The sequence below is a fragment of the Thalassophryne amazonica genome, chromosome 3, assembly GCF_902500255.1.
Source record: "Thalassophryne amazonica chromosome 3, fThaAma1.1, whole genome shotgun sequence".
NCBI classification, from domain to species: Eukaryota; Metazoa; Chordata; class Actinopteri; order Batrachoidiformes; family Batrachoididae; genus Thalassophryne; species Thalassophryne amazonica.
In genome coordinates this window covers 83,792,780-83,813,389 of record NC_047105.1, presented here as the reverse complement: position 1 = coordinate 83,813,389, position 20,610 = coordinate 83,792,780, and the positions used below count along the sequence as shown (strand labels likewise).

The 20,610-nt window shown below is 39.1% G+C and overlaps 1 protein-coding gene across 1 annotated transcript in view; it reads right to left on the bottom strand.

Annotated features, from left to right (window-relative positions):
• acap3b (ArfGAP with coiled-coil, ankyrin repeat and PH domains 3b) overlaps positions 1-20,610 on the bottom strand; it is a 202,674-nt gene that overhangs the window by 54,802 nt on the left and 127,262 nt on the right. Inside the window, 7 exon segments of the mRNA XM_034166998.1 lie at positions 983-994; positions 3,123-3,197; positions 3,757-3,852; positions 4,072-4,116; positions 4,412-4,595; positions 7,428-7,486; positions 16,434-16,487. Of these exon segments, the coding sequence (XP_034022889.1) occupies positions 983-994; positions 3,123-3,197; positions 3,757-3,852; positions 4,072-4,116; positions 4,412-4,595; positions 7,428-7,486; positions 16,434-16,487 (525 nt within the window).

Sequence of the window (20,610 nt, the reverse complement as noted above, 5' to 3'; positions counted from 1 at the left end):
AATTTCATCAGTCCTCTTATCATTTGATTGATTTTGTTGTTGATGATTTTAGGGGCTGTCATTGTAGTGTTGTGCTGTGTGAGTCGATTACCGCCCTTATTTTTCCCCCCAACCAGCAGCTTTTATTTTGATCATGACTCCAGAACAGAGTCACCAAATCAAACATATTTCCTTTTCTCAACCCCTCCCAAGACTGTCTCAATTTCACATTTGATCTAAAAATCACACTTTTTTTTTCTTTTTCCCATTACCATGTTGTTTTCTGCTTTGCAACAGAATGGAAGTTGTAAATGCAAATTAGTTTTTGAGAGCATGTCTATGTCCATTTTAGTCATCATTTTACACATAGTTTCATTCACGACCCCCCCCCCACCCCCCCCCCCACACACACACACAAAAAAACCCACAACACTGTAGCCATAAAACATTTCATAGACACTTAGGGGATGCTTCCTAACTTTACCCATTTTCATGTCTATAAAAAGCAGTCAGTCTCTGCTAATGCTTCTTTAAGTTTAAAGGAGCTGCTGCTGGCCACGCTCTCTTCCAAAAAGTCACAAACCATGTTGATGTGTATCACTGATCAGCTTGTTGAACTTCCCTCAAACCAGGACTCCAGAGAATATCACACAACAATAAAGTGGGTAATTTCATGATAATTTCGGCATTAGACAAGGAATTGTGGGATGTTAATGTTTATCATGAAATGGAAATAACACCATTGTCAAATGATAACAAATGCACACCTCCAGCATGTGGTGTGTTTGTTGCACCTACTGCCCAAACACTGCTGACACAACCTGCAAATACAGTTATGATGGAATGTGGAAAACATCTGCAGGACAATTTAAGTATGCAATACTTGAGTAAACAAGTTTTCAGTGTGACTTTAATCACATTTTCATCTATGCAAAACACAGATCCTGGCTGAATTTAAAGCTTCAGACATAAAACAAAATAATGATTAAAATAATAAACTAACCTGCATTAGAGTCTGGAGGAAGAAGATAACGATGGGGTTTGACGTGTTCAAGTGAGGAGAGACAGAGACAAAGAATTATTAATACATGAGAACCACTCAGCATATTTCACTACATGAAGTCAAATGTGTATTATTGTGAGACATGACACTGTGTCAAAAGGTCCCAAAAATTGATAACAGGCTCACAAACCAGAAGAAACCACAAAAACATTTCACATTCAAAGAGTTTAGTTTAAGCTTTACCTATAACCCACTCTCCACTGCTCAACTAACTTAAAAAAAAAATAAGTTAGCAATTTGCATGGATCTTTTTTTAAAGTAGTTCCAACTACATACACTCCGTGAGACTTTCTTAAACAAAGTAAGTCAAGTTTAGTAAACTATTTAGTTAAGTAGTTTGGTATATTTGATTTGCTTTGTCTTCTACAATGTTATTTAAGCTAAACAAACTTAATTAAAAGAATTTGGTGTTATTAAGATACCAAGTTATTTCATTTAAGCTATTTAAAGGTCTTTATATTACCTCCATTCTACTCAGAAATGTCCGTGCAAACTGTTACCTTAAGGTTGTGACATTTCTTTAGTTTTGTCTTAACTTATTTCACTTACGTCCGAATAAATTACATGTTGCAATTCCAGTTTCATGATCAAACTGTTTATTTTAAAGCATTGTCATCCCATGTCCAACTATAGCTTGTCAGTTATCAATTTACTGAAAGGTTAACATCTAAAAACCTGATTTTTTTTTCCATGCTGAAAATACTCTTGAATTTAAGTTGTAAATTAACCCCATGAATCATTTGTTAGACTGCAGGTGCAAATGTGTCTGAAAACAACTTCCTTCTATATACTGATGCTTATTTTCAATCAAGTTTTTTTTTTAAATAATTTCTTACATTCAACAAAGAAAATTCTGTGCAAGTACAAATCTTGTCAGACTGCCAGATCTTCTGACACCAACCACCCACAAACACAAAAATGCAGTGGCTTAACATCTTGGTTGATGTTATAACAAAGAAAAGGTGACTGTGTTCCACAACTAAATAATACAGTCATAACTGACGCCCTCTTGCAGACTCCAATACTGCTGTCTTAAGTAATTTAGTTTTGATATCAGATGTAAACACACAAGGACATCAGAAATAGGTTGTTAATGTAAGTAAATGCATTTAGTGTTTCATTTTATTTTCAGTTGGTGCACTTAAGAAATATTTTATGTATCCATGTCACTTAGTTTTACAGTACAGAATATTCAAGTTACATCAGGTAGAATCATTCTGATGCAGGTTATCAGATGTAAGTGGACGTGTTTGTGAAATCCCATATGACCTGTGTCTAACATAGAGACTTGATGTGGCTGCCAAACCATCTGGAGAGAACATCAAAGTACAACTTGAACAAAATTAAATGCTTTTTTGTTTGTTTTAGGCTTTGATATTCTATTCTGGGAAAGGCATTTGATGCCAAAATAAGACTACCTTTTGTTGTCATATATTTTCTTTTAGCTTTTTGACAGATGAAAAAACAAACATTCAGCCCACAGTTCCGTTTAGGGAGATGGTCCAACTGAATAAAAGGAAAATTAACTTCAGCTGCCTCCAGGAAGCATATTTTTTTGTATGTACTTACATTGACCTTATTAAATAAAAATCACACATGCACTCGTGCTTTTAATATAAAGATGAGTTACTGCCCCCTGCAGGAATAACGCATTAGTCCAGAATGTAATTAGCAATGTTAGATAATATCCGTAGTTTCTCAAAAAATATTAGTCGTAACAATGTTTCGTTTTGGTGTCGTTCATCCTTGACCCAAAATACATAAGCATGATAAATGGCAAATGTCAGCTATCCCCGGTCGCATGCATGCAGAGCTTTTTGTTGTTTCTACATTCTGATGCAAACAGGTGCTTTTCATTTTTACACATGCACAAACAGGGATGGTGGCAGAAGACATCAAAAGCAATACTCTTTTCACTCACGGCAATGACAGCATGACACTTAACTAAATTGACAAAAACCAACTGAACTACAAAACACAATAAAGAGCTGGAGGTGCATGAGTTTCCTCTTGCGTGGAAAAGCAGAGGTTAAAAGTCAACACAGGAAACAGTTAAATAATAGCTGTGTTGTGTTCTTACTCTCTGCTGAATGAGTGCATGTTTGTGCTCCAGCTCCCTCTTTTCCACAGCGGAGTCGATGACCAGCTGATCCAGCTGCATAGAACACACATCAGCAGGCATTAGAGACACAGGGGTGCACGAGAGAAAACTGACATTAATTTTCACCCATGGGGTGACTGAAGTTTTAAGCCGGACCCAGAAAAAGTGTGGAAGAAGGTATGGTTCTTCATCTTTTGCACTCTGAGAAATTAACATTTCTTGAGAATCTGTGAAGTTTTGACTCACTGGGTGCAATGTTGGGTTTCTTAGTGATCCACCCAAATGCTGTTAAAGTTTTTAAGTATTACTTTGTCAAAAATGAACTTAAATCTTAATTAAATGTTAAAATAATAAATATGCTACTGTTAAGTTCATGAACAGTAATTTAAATAATTTGCAGAGAAGTTGATTTTTCATGCAGGGCCAAAACAAAGGGAGTGCAGATCAATGACTGTCCACTGGTTCCACTGTAGGCAGCTTGGATAAAGAAGACAGAGAGAAGGAAAACATTTACTTCTGCTACAAAATAACTTCCTGCGAGGTTGTGCAGCTATTGTTGCCCTGTTGTTGTCTCTCTTTCTCATTCTTTCTCATTTTCTCATTCTCGCCTCACCTGTGCAGCCAGTTTTTTCATGTAGGGGTCAATCTCATCCAAAATGTTGAATCCTTGCTGAAACAGAGTATACTGTGCATGCATGAAGGACAACATCTGCAGGATGGCACACACAGGGAAGGAAGGCAAAGACAAAAAAAAAAGCTTTTACACTGTTTCTTTAACACCATTCACATTTCTTTTGATCTCATTCATTTTTTAAACACTAAATTGTTCTACATCATGCAAAATAATGCACATATTCATTTGCACAGGCACATGTAACAAGACAAACTATAGTAATGCCACTCCAGGGGGGAAAGGTAGGCTACTCACCGCATCGAGGATTTCAAACTTCTTCTTTGCTTGAAGGACGTTAATCTGCCAGCAACAAAGATCAAATTCAAAACACTTTGTTTAGACTGTATGCAGTTTTGTTGGTAACTGGATTGATTTTACATTATTTTGTCTCTTTTTAAGCCACAGATGTTGTTTCAATTTTCAAACAACTTTATTGATCCCCAAAGGGGCAATTAATATCACACACAATTTGTTCTAATTTGTTTGTTATGCAATGCAGAATATCTGCAGTCTTCTTTCATTTAAGGTCTGTTGACTTTCAGCACCACCTGATGGTCAGTACAGATAATACAGTCTGAGGTGGGTTGTGTTTCACCTGCAGGACGTAATCCAGTGCCAGATGTCTGAAGGCTTTGCGGCTGAGGATGAGGGCCTGTGTGGCTTCCTCAGCCTCATGCACCTTGTTCCTGGGTGCCTGAGCGTTCTTCACCTGAGCCAGTTCCATGTCCTCACGCACACGGTCAAAATGTTTCTTGGTGTCTTTGAACTTACGCACATCCCTGATGGAGGAAGGAGGGACAGAATAAGAAGAGAGTTTAATCCAGTTCCTTTAACTTTAAACCTACAGTGTGTAGCATATAGTGCCACTTGATTTCTTGACCCCATTGCCAGTCATGATATCATTTCTCTTCATGTTTTTGCTTCTTTGATGACATGCATTCATGCTGTCTCAACTTCTCCTGTGATTGTGAACCTCCATTTCACAAAAGTAGAAGGTTCTTAAAATAGTTAGCTGGAGATCGTGGGTTCGCGTCCTGCATGGGTGCAATTTTGTGTGGGATAGGGGGGACATGTCCCACCCACCTTTTCAACCAGGGGGGACAGAATATGGTATGTCCCCCCCCACCTTCTGACATATACGAGGGCTGTCAATAAAGTATAGGTCCTTTTTATTTTTTTCAAAAACTATATGGATTTCATTCATATGTTTTTACGTCAGACATGCTTGAACCCTTGTGCGCATGCGCGAGTTTTTCCACGCCTGTCAGTGACGTCATTCGCCTGTGAGCACTCCTTGTGGGAGGAGTCGTCCAGCCCCTCGTCGGAATTCCTTTGTCTGAGAAGTTGCTGAGAGACTGGCGCTTTGTTTGATCAAAATTTTTTCCAAACCTGTGAGACACATCGAAGTGGACACGGTTCGAAAAATGAAGCTGGTTTTCGGTGAAAATTTTAACGGCTGATGAGAGATTTTGAGGTGATACTGTCGCTTTAAGGACTTCCCACGGTGCGAGACGTCGCGCAGCGCTCTCAGGCGCCGTCGTCAGCCTGTTTCAAGCTGAAAACCTCCACATTTCAGGCTCTATTGATCCAGGACATCGTGAGAGAACAGAGAAGTTTCAGAAGAAGTCGGTTTCAGCATTTTATCCAGATATTCCACTGTTAAAGGAGATTTTTTAATGAAAGACGTGCGGACGGGTCCGCGCGTCGGGACGCAGCCGGCGCGGTGCGGCGGCACAGGAAAAACACCTCTGTGTTGATAACCATTTGTAAAATCCAGGCGGCTTTTGATGGCTTTCAGTGGAGTGAGTATATGAGAAATTGTTTAACAGCTGGACATGTTACAACTTGTCCTTAAGGCTTGCAACAGAGGTGTTTTTCCTGTGGCGGAGCGTAGCAGCGGTTGCGAGCCGACGCTGCAATCCGTCCGCACGTCTTTCATTAAAAAAATCTCCTTTAACAGTGGAAAATCCGGATAAAATGCTGAAACGGACTTCTTCTTCTGATCAATAGAGCCTGAAATGTGGAGGTTTTCAGCTTGAAACAGGCTGACAACGGCGCCTGGGACCGCTGCACGACGTCTCGCACCGTGGGAAGTCCTTAAAGCGACAGTATCACCTCAAAATCTCTCATCAGCCGTTAAAATTTTCACCGAAAACCAGCTTCATTTTTCGAACCGTGTCCACTTCGATGTGTCTCACAGGTTTAGAAAAAATTTTGATCAAACAAAGCGCCAGTCTCTCAGCAACTTCTCAGACAAAGGAATTCCGACGAGGGGCTGGACGACTCCTCCCACAAGGAGTGCTCACAGGCGAATGACGTCACCGACAGGCGTGGAAAAACTCACGCATGCGCACGAGGGTTCAAGCATGTCTGACGTAAAAACATATGAATGAAATCCATATAGTTTTTGAAAAAAACTAAAAAGGACCTATACTTTATTGACAGACCTCGTATGTGTGTACTTGAAACATGCTATGCCAGTCTTATGTGCAAAACCATGTCAGAATAGTATCTTTGTTTCTGAAAGTTTGTATTTTTAGCAGCATTGACTTGTTTACAACACCTGTTTCTTGTTTGTCACATTCTGAATTTTCTGGGACTGCATTTGCCCAGATTTGAAACCAAAAATAGTTGCCTCTAGGGACTAGTGTCTACACATAAGTATCAATGGACCATATGCTAATTTACTAAATTCTGAAAGTTAGAAAAGGAAATCAGAAAAGCTGTCTGGGACCTCAGAAAGCCCATCTGCAATTATGGCTTGATCTCCAAAATCAGTCTATGCAAGCAAAATTATGTTCAATATGAGAGTTGTCATTAGTGCCACTTCGAAAATTTAATTCATGATAAGTAATTTATCCTAAACTTATGATCTGTTGTTTTTTTCAAACTTATGCAAAAACAAATCTTGAGAAAAAAAATACAGTATGCGATAGTCAATAATTACTAAGAGCCTGTTCTTTCATATTTACGAATTCATTTTACCACATTGCAGTTTTTTTTTAATGAGAACTCAACCTATCATTCTTTTTGAGTTCTACACATGTGGTGATACCTTATTTACACCAGGATGTTAATAAAATCAATGCTGGCTATTCTCAGAATAAAGTACTTATATCCACAGTTTCAAATTGCATAAGTCAAATGGTGTCCACTTTATGGTCTTCTCAAAACTTAAAAATTACTGTTCTGGATGCTCACAATGCATCTGAGCTTATCTAGAAACCGTTGGCTTCTGGGGGCCTAAAGCAGCCCCCAGACCCTATGGGCTTTTTCCCTGCGGGCCTCGCACTTTGTCCCCCACAATTTCTAGTTCTAAATTGCGCCCTTGGCGTCCTGAGGGAAGCGAGTGGGACGAGTCAAAAACACAATGGTGTTAGGATTAGATTAAGGGTTTAATTGTTCTGAAATGCAATAAAAAGTCTGGAAATTTGAACAATACTTCCACATGTGGACATCAGATTTGTGCATGTTCAGAAATTTGATATAATATATTCCAGGTCAAATTTAAGAATCTTCCACCTTCACACACTATCTGGAACACTTGAGCATGTGTGATATTTTTCCTTAAATCAGCAGAAAGATGATTTCTCCTGTATTTAAATACTCACTCCTTAATGAAGGTATGAAGCTGCTGCTTGATGGACCTCTGAGCCTGGTCAAACAAAATCTACAGGCAGGAAAAGAGAAATGCAAACATAGATTTTTAATAACACATATCTGACAGTGACCATTTGCCTTATTAAACAGAGCATACATTTGAAACATATACATTATTGTTATGTATCACACTTTTTACAGTTGCATATTTATCTGCACATCTGTAGTTGCCACTTGTCACCACTGGATGGCAACAGGAAACTGCATGAATGCAGACTGTGGCGCAAAACAGGAGGAGGAGAGAAAAGACACTCAACGGCTGCCTTACCACATTTGTACTTTTATGTCTTACAAGATTCCTGATTCCTCCAAACTGCAGGATTCCCTCTCTTCCTCCTCCTCCTAAGCCGTGCTGCTGGCAAACACCATTTGATATTGTGGTGTGAACATACATCTATTGCCAAGGAAATTTTAATCAATGATTTGCTCACGCATTTTCATATTCGCAATGCTGAAGAAAAAATACAGTTACAGTACACACACATACAGAAAAGTCCAAAGATTATATTTAATTATTTTATACTTTAAAAATTGTAATAATACTTAAATATGAAATTTCTATGTTCGTGTCAGATATGTTGTGCCAGTTAGAGTCAGCATTTTCCTCATATCTTATTAAAGCAAACATAATTACATAGAATTTATTGCTGATTAAGGTAATGGTTTCAACTGCAGACAAGGCCAATATTTAACGTCATTTTATGCTGGTAACCAGAACTCCATTAGGTTAGTGTTCACAAATATCAAAGAATCTGATTATTGATGTACATCATTATTTTCATATGTTGCCTTGGTTGTTTAGAGGAATTGTGAAAATACATGTCATTAATGACACCTCATTTCTAAAGGGCTGACACTGACAATGGATACAATCTGTCCTTGACAAAGCACTTCAATTTTAGCTTTCTGACTAAACCAAAAATAAACGTGTGATGAGACCACAGACAGTCTGCACTTGAACAAATGCCAATTTGTCAGTACCACAGAACAACATTCAGTCCCAGACAAATAAAAGCCAGACCATCAGATATTCAGCGGGCACACTGGAAACTTATTAGAGCAGTGGCTATTTAAAAAAAAAAAAAAAAAAAAGGCTAAAAATAGGAGCAATCCAAACCGCAGGTACAGAAAAACCACATCATACTTTATGTTCTTTAGAGCACGAGGTGACAAGAAAATAAGGACGTTGAAAAAGTACCTTATAACCAGTTTAAAATGGGTCATTCCCACAGTAACCCAAAGCACTTTACAAGGAAAAAGTATGTAAAGTGGAATCACCATTTTCACAATAGCTTTCCTATTACTGATGTTATGACACTTCAAACAACTAACAACAGGAAGACGGTGAAAACGTCTATAATATGAAACTGAAAATGGAAAAGTTTGAAAGTTAGAATAACACTATTTTTAGCTATAAATTGCTGGTTGAGATTTGTAAAAGTTTGTGAATAAATGTCATGCATTTCACAAACGTTTTCTGAAAAATGAATAAATATTATTTCATTTGAACTCCATTGTTGTGATGTGCTGAGGCAAAATTACAAAAAACTACAATATTTTGTGTCCAACTACTTATGGACCTGGCTGTATGTATTTATGTGCAGCTGACAGCAGCTACCTGCCTACTTCATCAGTGAATAATCTTCACACATAGCAGCAGATAAAATGGGTGTTAATCCAAATAACACAACAGTCACTACACTTCCAACATTATGTCTCTTCTGCCTGCTGATTCTCATGCACACATGTACGGTGATCAGAATATCAGAATAGCCTTTATTCACCAAGTATCTACAAGAATACAAAGAATTTGACTCCAGTTTGAATGACACTCTTTCTGTATGAGCATGTATAACTATACACTAAACACTAAATAGTTCACAGTAAATATGTGCAAATAAATTGCGCAATAAAAAATGTGTGCAAAAGAGAAACAGACAAACAGATTGACGTGAGATAAATGAATTAGTGAGTTTTTTGACAGGCTAAATTGTTCATCAGTGTTGTTCAATTGTTCAAACTTATCCTGTGTCTGGTTCTTTTGACGTACAGAGCTCTGTAACGTCGACCAGAGGGGAGGAGTTTAAACGGTGTGTATCCAGGGTGTGAGGGGTCTGCAGAGATATTACCAGCTCACTTCCTGGTCCTGGACCGGATTCATGTCCTCACCAGAAAACCTCTCTCAATAGTAACACACTAAGAGAGATGACACTCTGATTGGTTGATTTTATCTTGCACCATGACACACCAATCATTATGTAGGTGAACTTATTCACCCCGTTTGCGTCCAACGCACAAGCAAGTGCTCTGGTTTTGCACTATGTAAATAATAATGTGTGGTCAGACATGCGGCAAAATTCTATGATTCATCACGCTCTTATTTTGCAAGACAACTGCACGAGTTCACCGTTTTCCTACAAAAAAAATTCCACCAGAATAAAATAAACTGTTACATGTCCAACATTCTAACCTCAAATGTCTGTTCAAAGTCACATTTTAAATTTGTTTAGACAAATCAGTCCGTGGGATTGTTTTCAATGTTTGCACATTAATGTGTGCTTGCTGTGTAATGTCTTTCCACTGGTTCAGATTCTTCTTTTGTGTCTGACGAAAGGTGAAAAGGTGCTGAAAGCGGCATCAGTGGGTGGTCGAAGAAAGACACACTTCCCTTCACATCTGTCTTTTGCTGTCCTCCCTCTATCTCTCTATTCATACTTTCTGCCAGACAAGCCATTAGTGTAATTCCTGGGTGTGTGTGTGTGTGTCTGTGTGTGTGTGTGGGGGGTGAAGGGTAAAAGAAAGAGGAGCAGGAGGAGATGAATCACAAACAAAAAGATGGAGAGGAAGACCACAGAAAAAGGAACAGGTGGTGGAAAAGGCTTCGATGAGTCTGTGAGCTGCCTGGAAATTTTAGGCTACATAATAATTTAAAAGCTAAAGCGTACACCTACATGCTTGTCCACACGATGGACACTACACGGGAGAAAACAAGCTGCCTTCAGAAAAAAGACTAGAGAGAAGAACAGATTGATGTAGACGATGGATGCGATGTGTGTGTGCGTGTGTGGGGAGGGGGCAGCATAATTTGATTTTAAAAGGTCAGGGTTAAACAGGCTTGACCTTTGTGGAGTGACAGGAGTGACATGGTAAAGGGGAGACAATGACAGTGTAACAAAAAGAAGATTATTTCAGGAGAATGAAAGGATGGGAGGAGCAAAATTTTCACGGCATTTCAAATCACTGTTGTACTTGCTGCCCCAACCAATCTTGTCTTTATTTACACTGTTTAAATGCACTCAAGTCAGTTTTGCTGTAGAGCAAAGTGTATGTATACAGTAAAATGTAAATGTGTTCAGCCAGAGATGGCTAAAAACAACAGAAAATTGAAGCTGATAAGAACACAGAATGGGTCAGCCACTGTGAACTTAAAAGAAGAGAAAAAGGACAGCTATGAGTGAGTACAAAGATAAGAAGACTCAATTTTTCTGATAAGTCTTTTGTGTTCCTCTTTCCTCAAAACCAGTCAGGTTGACCTGATGGACCTCAAACAACTGTAATTTCAAAGTTATGTTTAAGTGAACATTATACCCATTTTCAGCAAGATAATACAGATCACGAGGTGCCTTAAAAAGTATGCTAAAATGCTTTTTAAACCTTAATATAGCAGCCAACAATTGCGAGGTCTGTTAGAAAAGTATCCGACCTTATTATTTTTTTTTTTAAAACCATATGGATTTGAATCACGTGTGATTGCGTCAGACAAGCTTGAACCCTCGTGTGCATGCGTGAGTTTTTTCATGCCTGTCAGTTGCGTCATTCGCCTGTGAGCAGGCTTTGAGTGAGGTGTGGTCCACCCCTCTCGTCTATTTTTTATTGCGAATAAATGTCTGAACGATTTGGAGCTTTGCTGCATCAAGTTTTTTTTCCAGAAACTGTGAGAGACCTCCAGGTGGACACCGTTCGAAAAATTAATATTGCTTTCAGGGATGATTTTATGGAGATTAAACAGATTACGGGGTGTTACTGCCGCTTTAAGGACGGCCCACAACTGCTGAGAGCGTGGCGCGCTCCCAGTCCCCATTGACAGGCTGACACCCCGCTGGAACAACCAGATCATTTCCAACGTGAAAGCTTTGTTGATCCGGGACCTCGTCTGACTTTCACAAAAAGGCAGGGGGTGGACCACACCTCACTCAAAGCCTGCTCACAGGCGAATGACGCAACCGACAGGCATGAAAAAACTCACGCATGCGCACAAGGGTTCAAGCTTGTCTGACGCAATCACACGTGATTCAAATCCATATGGTTTTTTTAAAAAAATAATAAGGTTGGATACTTTTCTAACAGACCTCGTATATTCTATGTAACTACATGATGGTGTAATGCCATCCTGCACAGAGAATGAAGCAACGCTGCCTCTTTGTGTGTTATCATCCGAGCTTTTCTGGTCCTTGTTTTATACCCAGATTGCATGTCTAGTCCACGTGAGTCCACTGGCCCTCCCCATATTTATAGAGACCACCCTCATAGGCTTGTACATTCAAAATCGCTGACACTAGCTACTTTCCAGAAATTCCTCTCCCAATGAAACCACATTCAGAGACTAAAAAGCCGCGTAACCAAGAACGCAGTCAGACTAGAATCAAGAGAGGTCTGGTTTTTCTGAGAGGGTGTACCCCATGTACCCCGTGTCCACACTGAAACGGGAAAGAAAGTTTTCAGTTTTTCTGCTCCCTCTGATTAGAATGTCCTCCAACCTGAACTGAAACTGTCGGGGTTAACTTCTTTGAATGCCTTCCACTCTGTTTTAAGAGATCGCTAATGGAATTCTTTTGCACAATGCCTGTGTCTTTAAATCCTAATCTGTTTTTTAACCCCCACACATCATTACAACTCACAGTGACCAAGATGAGTGTATTTTATTTGTTATTAACATCCTCTTGATGATGTTATCCTGTCTATTATGACGTGTGCTGCTGTCTTTCTTGGCCAGGTCACCCTTGTAAAAGGGTCTTGATCTCAATGGGATTTTATGTAGTGAAATAAAGGTTACTATTATTACTATGTGGAGTTGGATGGAGGGTTTGGGGAGGCGTGGCCAAAGGGCAGCCGGTAATCCAGTGGCACTAAATCATTTATTGCACTTTTATATAATTTACTTACATATTTTGGAACATGTAAACTCCACACGGAAAAGACCAGGTCGGATGTAAACCTTATGTCTTCTTGCTGTGAGGCAACAGCGCTAACCACTAAAATCACCATGAAGCCCTCATTGTTATTATGTGCTCTTAATTTGGTGAGTTACAAAATGACATTTATTGTTTCAGAGTTATTGCTTACACAAGTTGTCTAGGATGCTCATTAACCCACTCATCTACATTTTTGCTGTAGAAGCCCTACGCAATATCCAGAACATGCAGTATTAGCAGGGTTTTTTTTTTCAGCTTTTTAAAATTTTTTAACAAATATCTTAGCTATGGTTGTGGGACAGTCGAGGCTCTCTTTGTTGGGAAACCCTGTAAACACCAGGGGCCTTATGTACAAAGGCTTGCGTTGACTTTCTACTAAAAGTTGGCATACATCAAAACCATGAGTAAGCACAAATATATTCAGCTGTATGAAAGTGTGCGTAGGCATGAATTCAAGCACGTTCCTTTTGTACATCCCACTGAACATGGAATTGAGCTGTCATGATCCAGCCCTTTTGGGGCCGGCTGTTATTATTCTGAACTTTGTTCCACGTTTGTGCTCTGAGCCTTTTGTTTTTCCTTAATCATGCCATGTATCATAGTCATAGGTTTCATCTGGTCTTGTTTCTTGTTCATGTCAGGTTTTCATGCTCATGTTATCATTGGTTTTGTTTCTGTCCATCATCCTCGTATTTGTTCACTCTTGGTTCCTTAAGTTGCTGTAGTTTAGTTCTGTTCATCACATTATGTATATTATGCTTTGGTCACAAGTTTTGGTTATTATTTACCTGCAAGTGTTTCCTGTCTGGTTGCGTTCCTTTAGTTATTTATTGCACTCTTTATTATGCTTTAATCACTGGTTTTGGTTAATATTTATCTTCAGTGTTTTCATCCAGTTGTGTTCCTTTTAGTATGTATTGCAGTTTCTGTTTATGATTTATTTTGTGTTGTTTGGTCACTGGTTTTAGTTTTTTTATTTTTTGTTCATCAGTTGTTGCATTTATTCTTATACTTTGATATGGGTCAGTCCGGTTCTAGTTTCTTTCATAGTCTTTGATCCTCTTGTTTCCCATTATGTTGATTAGTCACGTCATTTCCAAGTTTTCCCCTTTTGTTTTGTTCACGTTAATTATCGTCTGTTGAGCACGTCACAGTTCTTCACCGTGGGTTTTTTCCTGTCAATTATTATTTTGCCCCAGTTTACTTTGTTTTTGGGCTTACTGCACTCTCTTGCACTTACCTTTGTCTTCCCTGGCCAAGCCCCCTTCCAGAACCTTCACTTACACCTGCTTCTTGTTCCACTAATTACACCACCACTTATTTAAACCCTCGCAGTCTCACAGCCCCTCGCTCGAGTGTTGAATGTATTTCACTTTCCAGCTCTCACATACTATAGATGACTGGAAATTATGTGGAGACACTCAGGGACAGTTTATTCAGTACACTGTTAAATGGATTAATCATGAAACTGGAAAAATGTTCATGGGAGCTACGGAGCGTGTGTGTGTGTGAGGCTGCACACACACACACACACACACACACACACACACACACACACACAGAACAGCGCGCATACACCGACGTTAAAAAGGTGAGGCGCGCCTCTGCTGACCATTCACAATTTACACACGCATTTATTGACAAATACTGAACACAGGAAGCCTGTTAAGAAGCTCTGCAGCTCTCCATCAAACACAAATAAAAAAGACATTAATAATAATAATAAAAACATATTTGAATGTGCACATGCCCAAATGTGTCCACACTGGCTTTTGTTCTGAACAATTACACGAATAAGTTATTTAAACACAAGCCCCCCATCGCGCACTGTGCAGACTCCACGTATGATTTGAACATTCATCATGTGATGGTGCCTTTATAGCAAAATGTGTGCAGTTAATAGCTCCGATTACATTCGGGAAACCGGCTCTCGCTGCTAAATGCAGTGTAATGTTGGAATGTACCTGATGAGATTCGGATGATTGGATTCCACACAGCTGGTGTGGGTCGACTCGGCACAAGGTTGACTGGCACACGCCTGACTGATCAGCCAGCTCACACTGGAATGCCCTTAATGTCAGGATGCCCAGCGTGGTCAGCACCTGTGTGGGCACAGACAACCCCTGGCTCCACATCGTATTGTACTTTGGGCCAAATGCAGTTCTGCGTGCATCTCCAGTGACAGCTGCCTTGGTAATCGAAATTGGTTTATGAGACAATTATCCTCATTTGAAAGTAAATCCTCACGTTCCTTCAACACATGCTTACATCAGGCCCTCTGATGCTAAGCAGTCACTGTTAGTGCCATTTTATGCATCATTTTGCAAGTGCTTTTATATCCATCCATATAATTGCAAACACGTGGGTGTGTTAAATGTTCATCAGTGTGTCTCTGTTGTGCACATCACTCTGATGACTTCTTGTTTTCACACTATTAACGGTTAGCTGCGTCACCTTTACATGTCCACAGAGAAACAATAGCTGGAGAAACGTGCGTACACCAGCCAGCTATGATTTTTGCGTGAAGCACCACACATTTCCACGCTTACATCACTTTTGATACATTTGCACGTGGACACCAGATTTTTGTGCGTAAGCACGCTTTGTACATGAGGCACCAGGACAAGACTAAAACAAAGTATAAGGATGGGACACATCCAGGTTTTAAATCAGTCAAAGACTAAACATCTCAGTCACTGATCTGTGACTAATACACAGCTTCAATCTGCCAATATATAAACTGAAACATCCCACTTTTCCCGTCATTCTTTGGTAACCCTGCAAGATCGCAGCTGTTTCACTTCCCAATTTGTGTTGGCAAGAGAGGAACTTCAAGCAATAGCAATTTGTCATGAGATCAAAATGAGGCCACGTCACTAAAGAAAAAGGAAAAAGTACATACTGGCATGTGAAGAGTTTTATAAAGTTTTCTTTTCAAAAAAGCCACAAGTCTCTAATTGTCCTGTGACTTTGCCACTTCCTTTCTCCTTGTCTCTCTCTTTTTTCCACCCACAACCTTTCCTCTTTATTGCTTCTGACCTTCCATATGCAACTCATTTTTCTCCTCATTCTCTTTTATATCTCCAAAATTAATTTTTCATGTTTCTTCACTGTTTACATTCTCCAGTGTACACTTATTCAAACACATCACAACGCCACCCACATATCTCAAAACATCTACATGCCACATGGTTTATATTCACAATTCGAAAAACTATTTTGAGAGCTCATGTCTGTTTTGGATTCAGTGAACACAAACTGTGCAGACTGAAATGGTTTTCGTATGAGTATGTGTCAAAAAGGATTTATTTTTATATTTATTAATGTTCATCAGATTTGCTCAGAATTCTTGCTTGGAAAATGGAGGAACTGTTTCAGTGCATGTGGGTGTGTCAGGCGGATGCATTTGCAAATGCATATATGCAGAAGTATGAATTAAATAAATTACTCTCTGCGCAAAAGAGGGATTTCTTAATCACACTGAGTCATGGGGAGAAACCACTCTGCAGTTACTTGATGCAACGTGGTGCACAGTGAGAGCTGGTACTTTACTGCTGCGGCAGCATGTGGTTTGAATCAGACACACATATGCTTTGGCTGCCGTGGATAGATTCACCGTCACACAGTGAGGTCACACTTAAATCATGTATGTTGTGCAACACTGAGCCCAGTGGAGACTGAAAGGCGTTAACACAGGCATGTCAGAATGCCACTCGGGATCTCTCACTTGTGGCAGGAAGTAGTGTGTGCTGTAGTATGTCTTACCGTGTGGTAGTTGACAATCTCCTGGAGGCTTTCTCCACACTTTTCAAGGCATTCCTGCAACACACATGCACACGGTTTAAAGGATTAGTTCAACTTTTCTGTTTGTTTGTTTTTGTTGCAGTCCCAGCCATGCTAAATCATTTTAGCAATCAACTACTTGTGGGCTTAAATAAAATTAAATTACAGAATTCTTGATAAATAAATGAATAAACAAGCGCAATCAGAGATTTCTGACGCCTGCCAATCCGGATCCAGATCACCTCCAAAATTTAGTGGAGTTTTCCATGCCCTAATATCTATCTGTGGTGCAAATTTGGTGAGAATCCATAAAGTAGTTTTGATATAATCCTTCAAAGCCTATATAAAGGGAAATATTGATCCAGAATCCAGATCACCTCCAAAATGTAATGGAATCTTCCATGGCCTAATATGTATCTGTGTTGAAAATTTCGTCAACATCTGAGATGTAGTTCTGACGTAATCCTTCCAAGCCTTAATAAAGTGAAATCGTGATCCAAAATCTGGATCACCTTCAAAATCTAATGGTGTCTTCCATGGCCTAATATGTATTCATGGTGAAAATTTGGTGAGAATCCATGAAGCGCTTCTGATGTAATCCTTCAAAGCCTATATAAAGTGAAATCTTGATCCAGAATCTGGATCAAGACACACACACACACACACACACACACACACACACACACACTGGTGGGCACAGTTCCACTAACCCTCTAACTATCGAAGCTAACATTTTTTGTTAGTGGATTAGCGTTTCAGATAACTTCGAAAACCATCAGCGGAGAAATTAGCTTCTGATAAATTTAGTTCCGATAACCTTTAGACCGGGCAAAGTGAAGAAAGCTTAACAGTTAAAAACATTTGTAACATCTGAAATCATAGATTTTAGTGCTTGCCTGTTACGTTTTGTAGTTGACAGACAGCTATGAGTGGTAGCGCTCAATCCTCTGCCAGCATATTTGAAGGTTTTAGCATTTACATACACACATGCTGCAATGCATTATGGGAAAATTAGTTTCCTGACATCAGTGGTTGGTCGGTACACAAATTACTGTAACTTGTGTTGTGGGTTTTACAAATAAATCTGTATTTGTAAATATGTCATTCTTTTAATTTGTAAAATAAAAAAAGGCAATTTGAAAACTGAAAATTATATCTGATAAGTGATTCAGCACTTTTAGTGAAGGTGGGGCAAATGGTATTCACACTGCTATGAACATCCTCTTTCCTTTCCTGGTCACCAGGTCTCTTTTGCTGAGAGAAGGCTAATCTGAGAGAGAAGCACTGACTCATTGTGTCAGTAGCTGCCAGTGTACTAGAGTCAATACTGTATGTTATAGGTTTAGCTTTTAGCTGTAATGTGTGCTAAATTGTTTAGGGGTTTATCAGTTTAGCTTTATAAAAAATAACTTTTCAGTTAACAGATTAACGGTTATCGTTAACTTTTTGGTTAGCTGTGCCCACCACTGTGTGTGTGTGTATATATATATATATATATATATATACAGTAGTGTTCAGAATAATAGTAGTGCTATGTGACTAAAAAGATTAATCCAGGTTTTGAGTATATTTCTTATTGTTACATGGGAAACAAGGTACCAGCAGATTCAGTAGATTCTCACAAATCCAACAAGACCAAGCATTCATGATATGCACACTCTTAAGGCTATAAAATTGAGCTATTATAAAAAAAAACAGAAAAGGGGTGTTCACAATAATAGTAGCATCTGCTGTTGACGCTACAAACTCAAAAGTATGTTCAAACTGCTTTTTTAGCAATCCTGTGAATCACTAAACTAGTATTTACTTGTATAACCACAGTTTTTCATGATTTCTTCACATCTGCGAGGCATTAATTTTGTTGGTTGGAACCAAGATTTTGCTCATTTACCAGTGTGCTTGGGGTCATTGTCTTGTTGAAACACCCATTTCAAGGGCATGTCCTCTTCAGCATAAGGCAACATGACCTCTTCAAGTATTTTGACATATCCAAACTGATCCATGATAACTGGTATGCGATATATAGGCCCAACACCATAGTAGGAGAAACATGCCCATATCATGATGCTTGCACCACCATGCTTCACTGTCTTCACTGTGAACTGTGGCTTGAATTCAGAGTTTGGGGGTCGTCTCACAAACTGTCTGCGGCCCTTAGACCCAAAAAGAACAATTCTACTCTCATCAGTCCACAAACTATTCCTCCATTTCTCTTTAGGCCAGTACATGTGTTCTTTGGCAAATTGTAACCTCTTCTGCACGTCTTTTATTTAACAGAGGGACTTTGCGGGGGATTCTTGCAAATAAATTAGCTTCACACAGGCGTCTTCTAACTGTCACAGCACTTACAGGTAACTCCAGACTGTTTTTGATCATCCTGGAGCTGATCAATGGGTGAGCCTTTGCCATTCTGGTTATTCTTCTATCCATTTTGATGGTTGTTTTCTGTTTTCTTTCGCGCGTCTTTTTTTTTTTGTCCATTTTAAAGCATTGGAGATCATTGTAGATGAACAGCCTATAATTTTTTGCACCTGCGTATAAGTTTTCCCCTCTCCAATCAACTTTTTAATCAAACTACGCTGTTCTTCTGAACAATGTCTTGCAGGTCCCATTTTCCTCAGGCTTTCAAAGAGAAAAGCATGTTCAACAGGTGCTAGCTTCATCCTTAAATAGGGGACACCTGATTCACACCTGTTTGTTCCACATGTAACAATAAGAAATATACTCAAAACCTGGATTAATATTTTTAGTCACATAGCACTACTATTATTCTGAACACTACTGTGTGTGTGTGTATATATATATATATACATATATATATATATACTTTAGATCTTGATCTAACTTATGGTATGGAAATTGAAGACTTAACAGTATCCCCTGAAAACCCCCTTCTGTCTGATCATTTCTTAATAACATTTACATTTACTTTAATGGACTACCCAGCAGTGGGGAATACGTTTCATTACAGTAAAAGTCTTTCAGAAAGCGCTGTAACTAGGTTTAAGGATATGATTCCTTCTTTGTTATGTTCTCCAATGCCATATACCAACACAGTGCAGAGTAGCTACCTAAACTCTGTGAGTGAGATAGATTATCTCATCAACAGTTTTACATCCTCAGTGAGCACAACTTTGGATGCTGTAGCTCCTCTGAAAAAGAGTCTTAAATCAGAAGTGCCTGACTCCGTGGTATAACTCACAAACTCGCAGCTTAAAGCAGATAACCCGTAAGTTGGAGAGGAAATGGCGTCTCACTAATTTAGAAGATCTTCACTTAGCCTGGAAAAAGAGTCTGTTGCTCTATAAAAAAGAGCTCCGTAAAGCTAGGACATCTTACTACTCATCACTAATTGAAGAAAATAAGAACAACCCCAGGTTTCTTTTCAGCACTGTAGCCAGGCTGACAGAGTCAGAGCTCTATTGAGCTGAGTATTCCTTTAACTAGTAATGACTTCATGACTTTCTTTGCTCATAACCATCCCAAAGACATATCGTTATCTTTGGCTGCTTTCAGTAATGCTGGTATTTGTTTAGACTCTTTCTCTCCGGTTGCTCTGTCTGAGTCATTTTCATTAGTTACTTCCTCCAAACCATCAACATGTCTATTAGACCCCATTCCTACCAGGCTGCTCAAGGAAGCCCTACCATTAATTAATGCTTCGATCTTAAATATGATCAATCTATCTTTATTAGTTGGCTATGTACCACAGGCTTTTAAGGTGGCAGTAATTAAACCATTACTTAAAAAGCCATCACTTGACCCAGCTATCTTAGCTAATTATAGGCCAATCTCCAACCTTCCTTTTCTCTCAAAAATTCTTGAAAGGGTAGTTGTAACACAGCTAACTGATCATCTGCAGAGGAATGGTCTATTTGAAGAGTTTCAGTCAGATTTTAGAATTGATCATAGTACAGAAACAGCATTAGTGAAGGTTACAAATGATCTTCTTATGGCCTCAGACAGTGGACTCATTTCTGTGCTTGTCCTGTTAGACCTCAGTGCTGCTTTTGATACTGTTGACCATAAAATTTTATTACAAAGATTAGAGCATGCCATAGGTATTAAAGGCACTGCGCTGCGGTGGTTTGAATCATATTTATCTAATAGATTACAATCTGTTCATGTAAATGGGGAGTCTTCTTCACAGACTATGGTT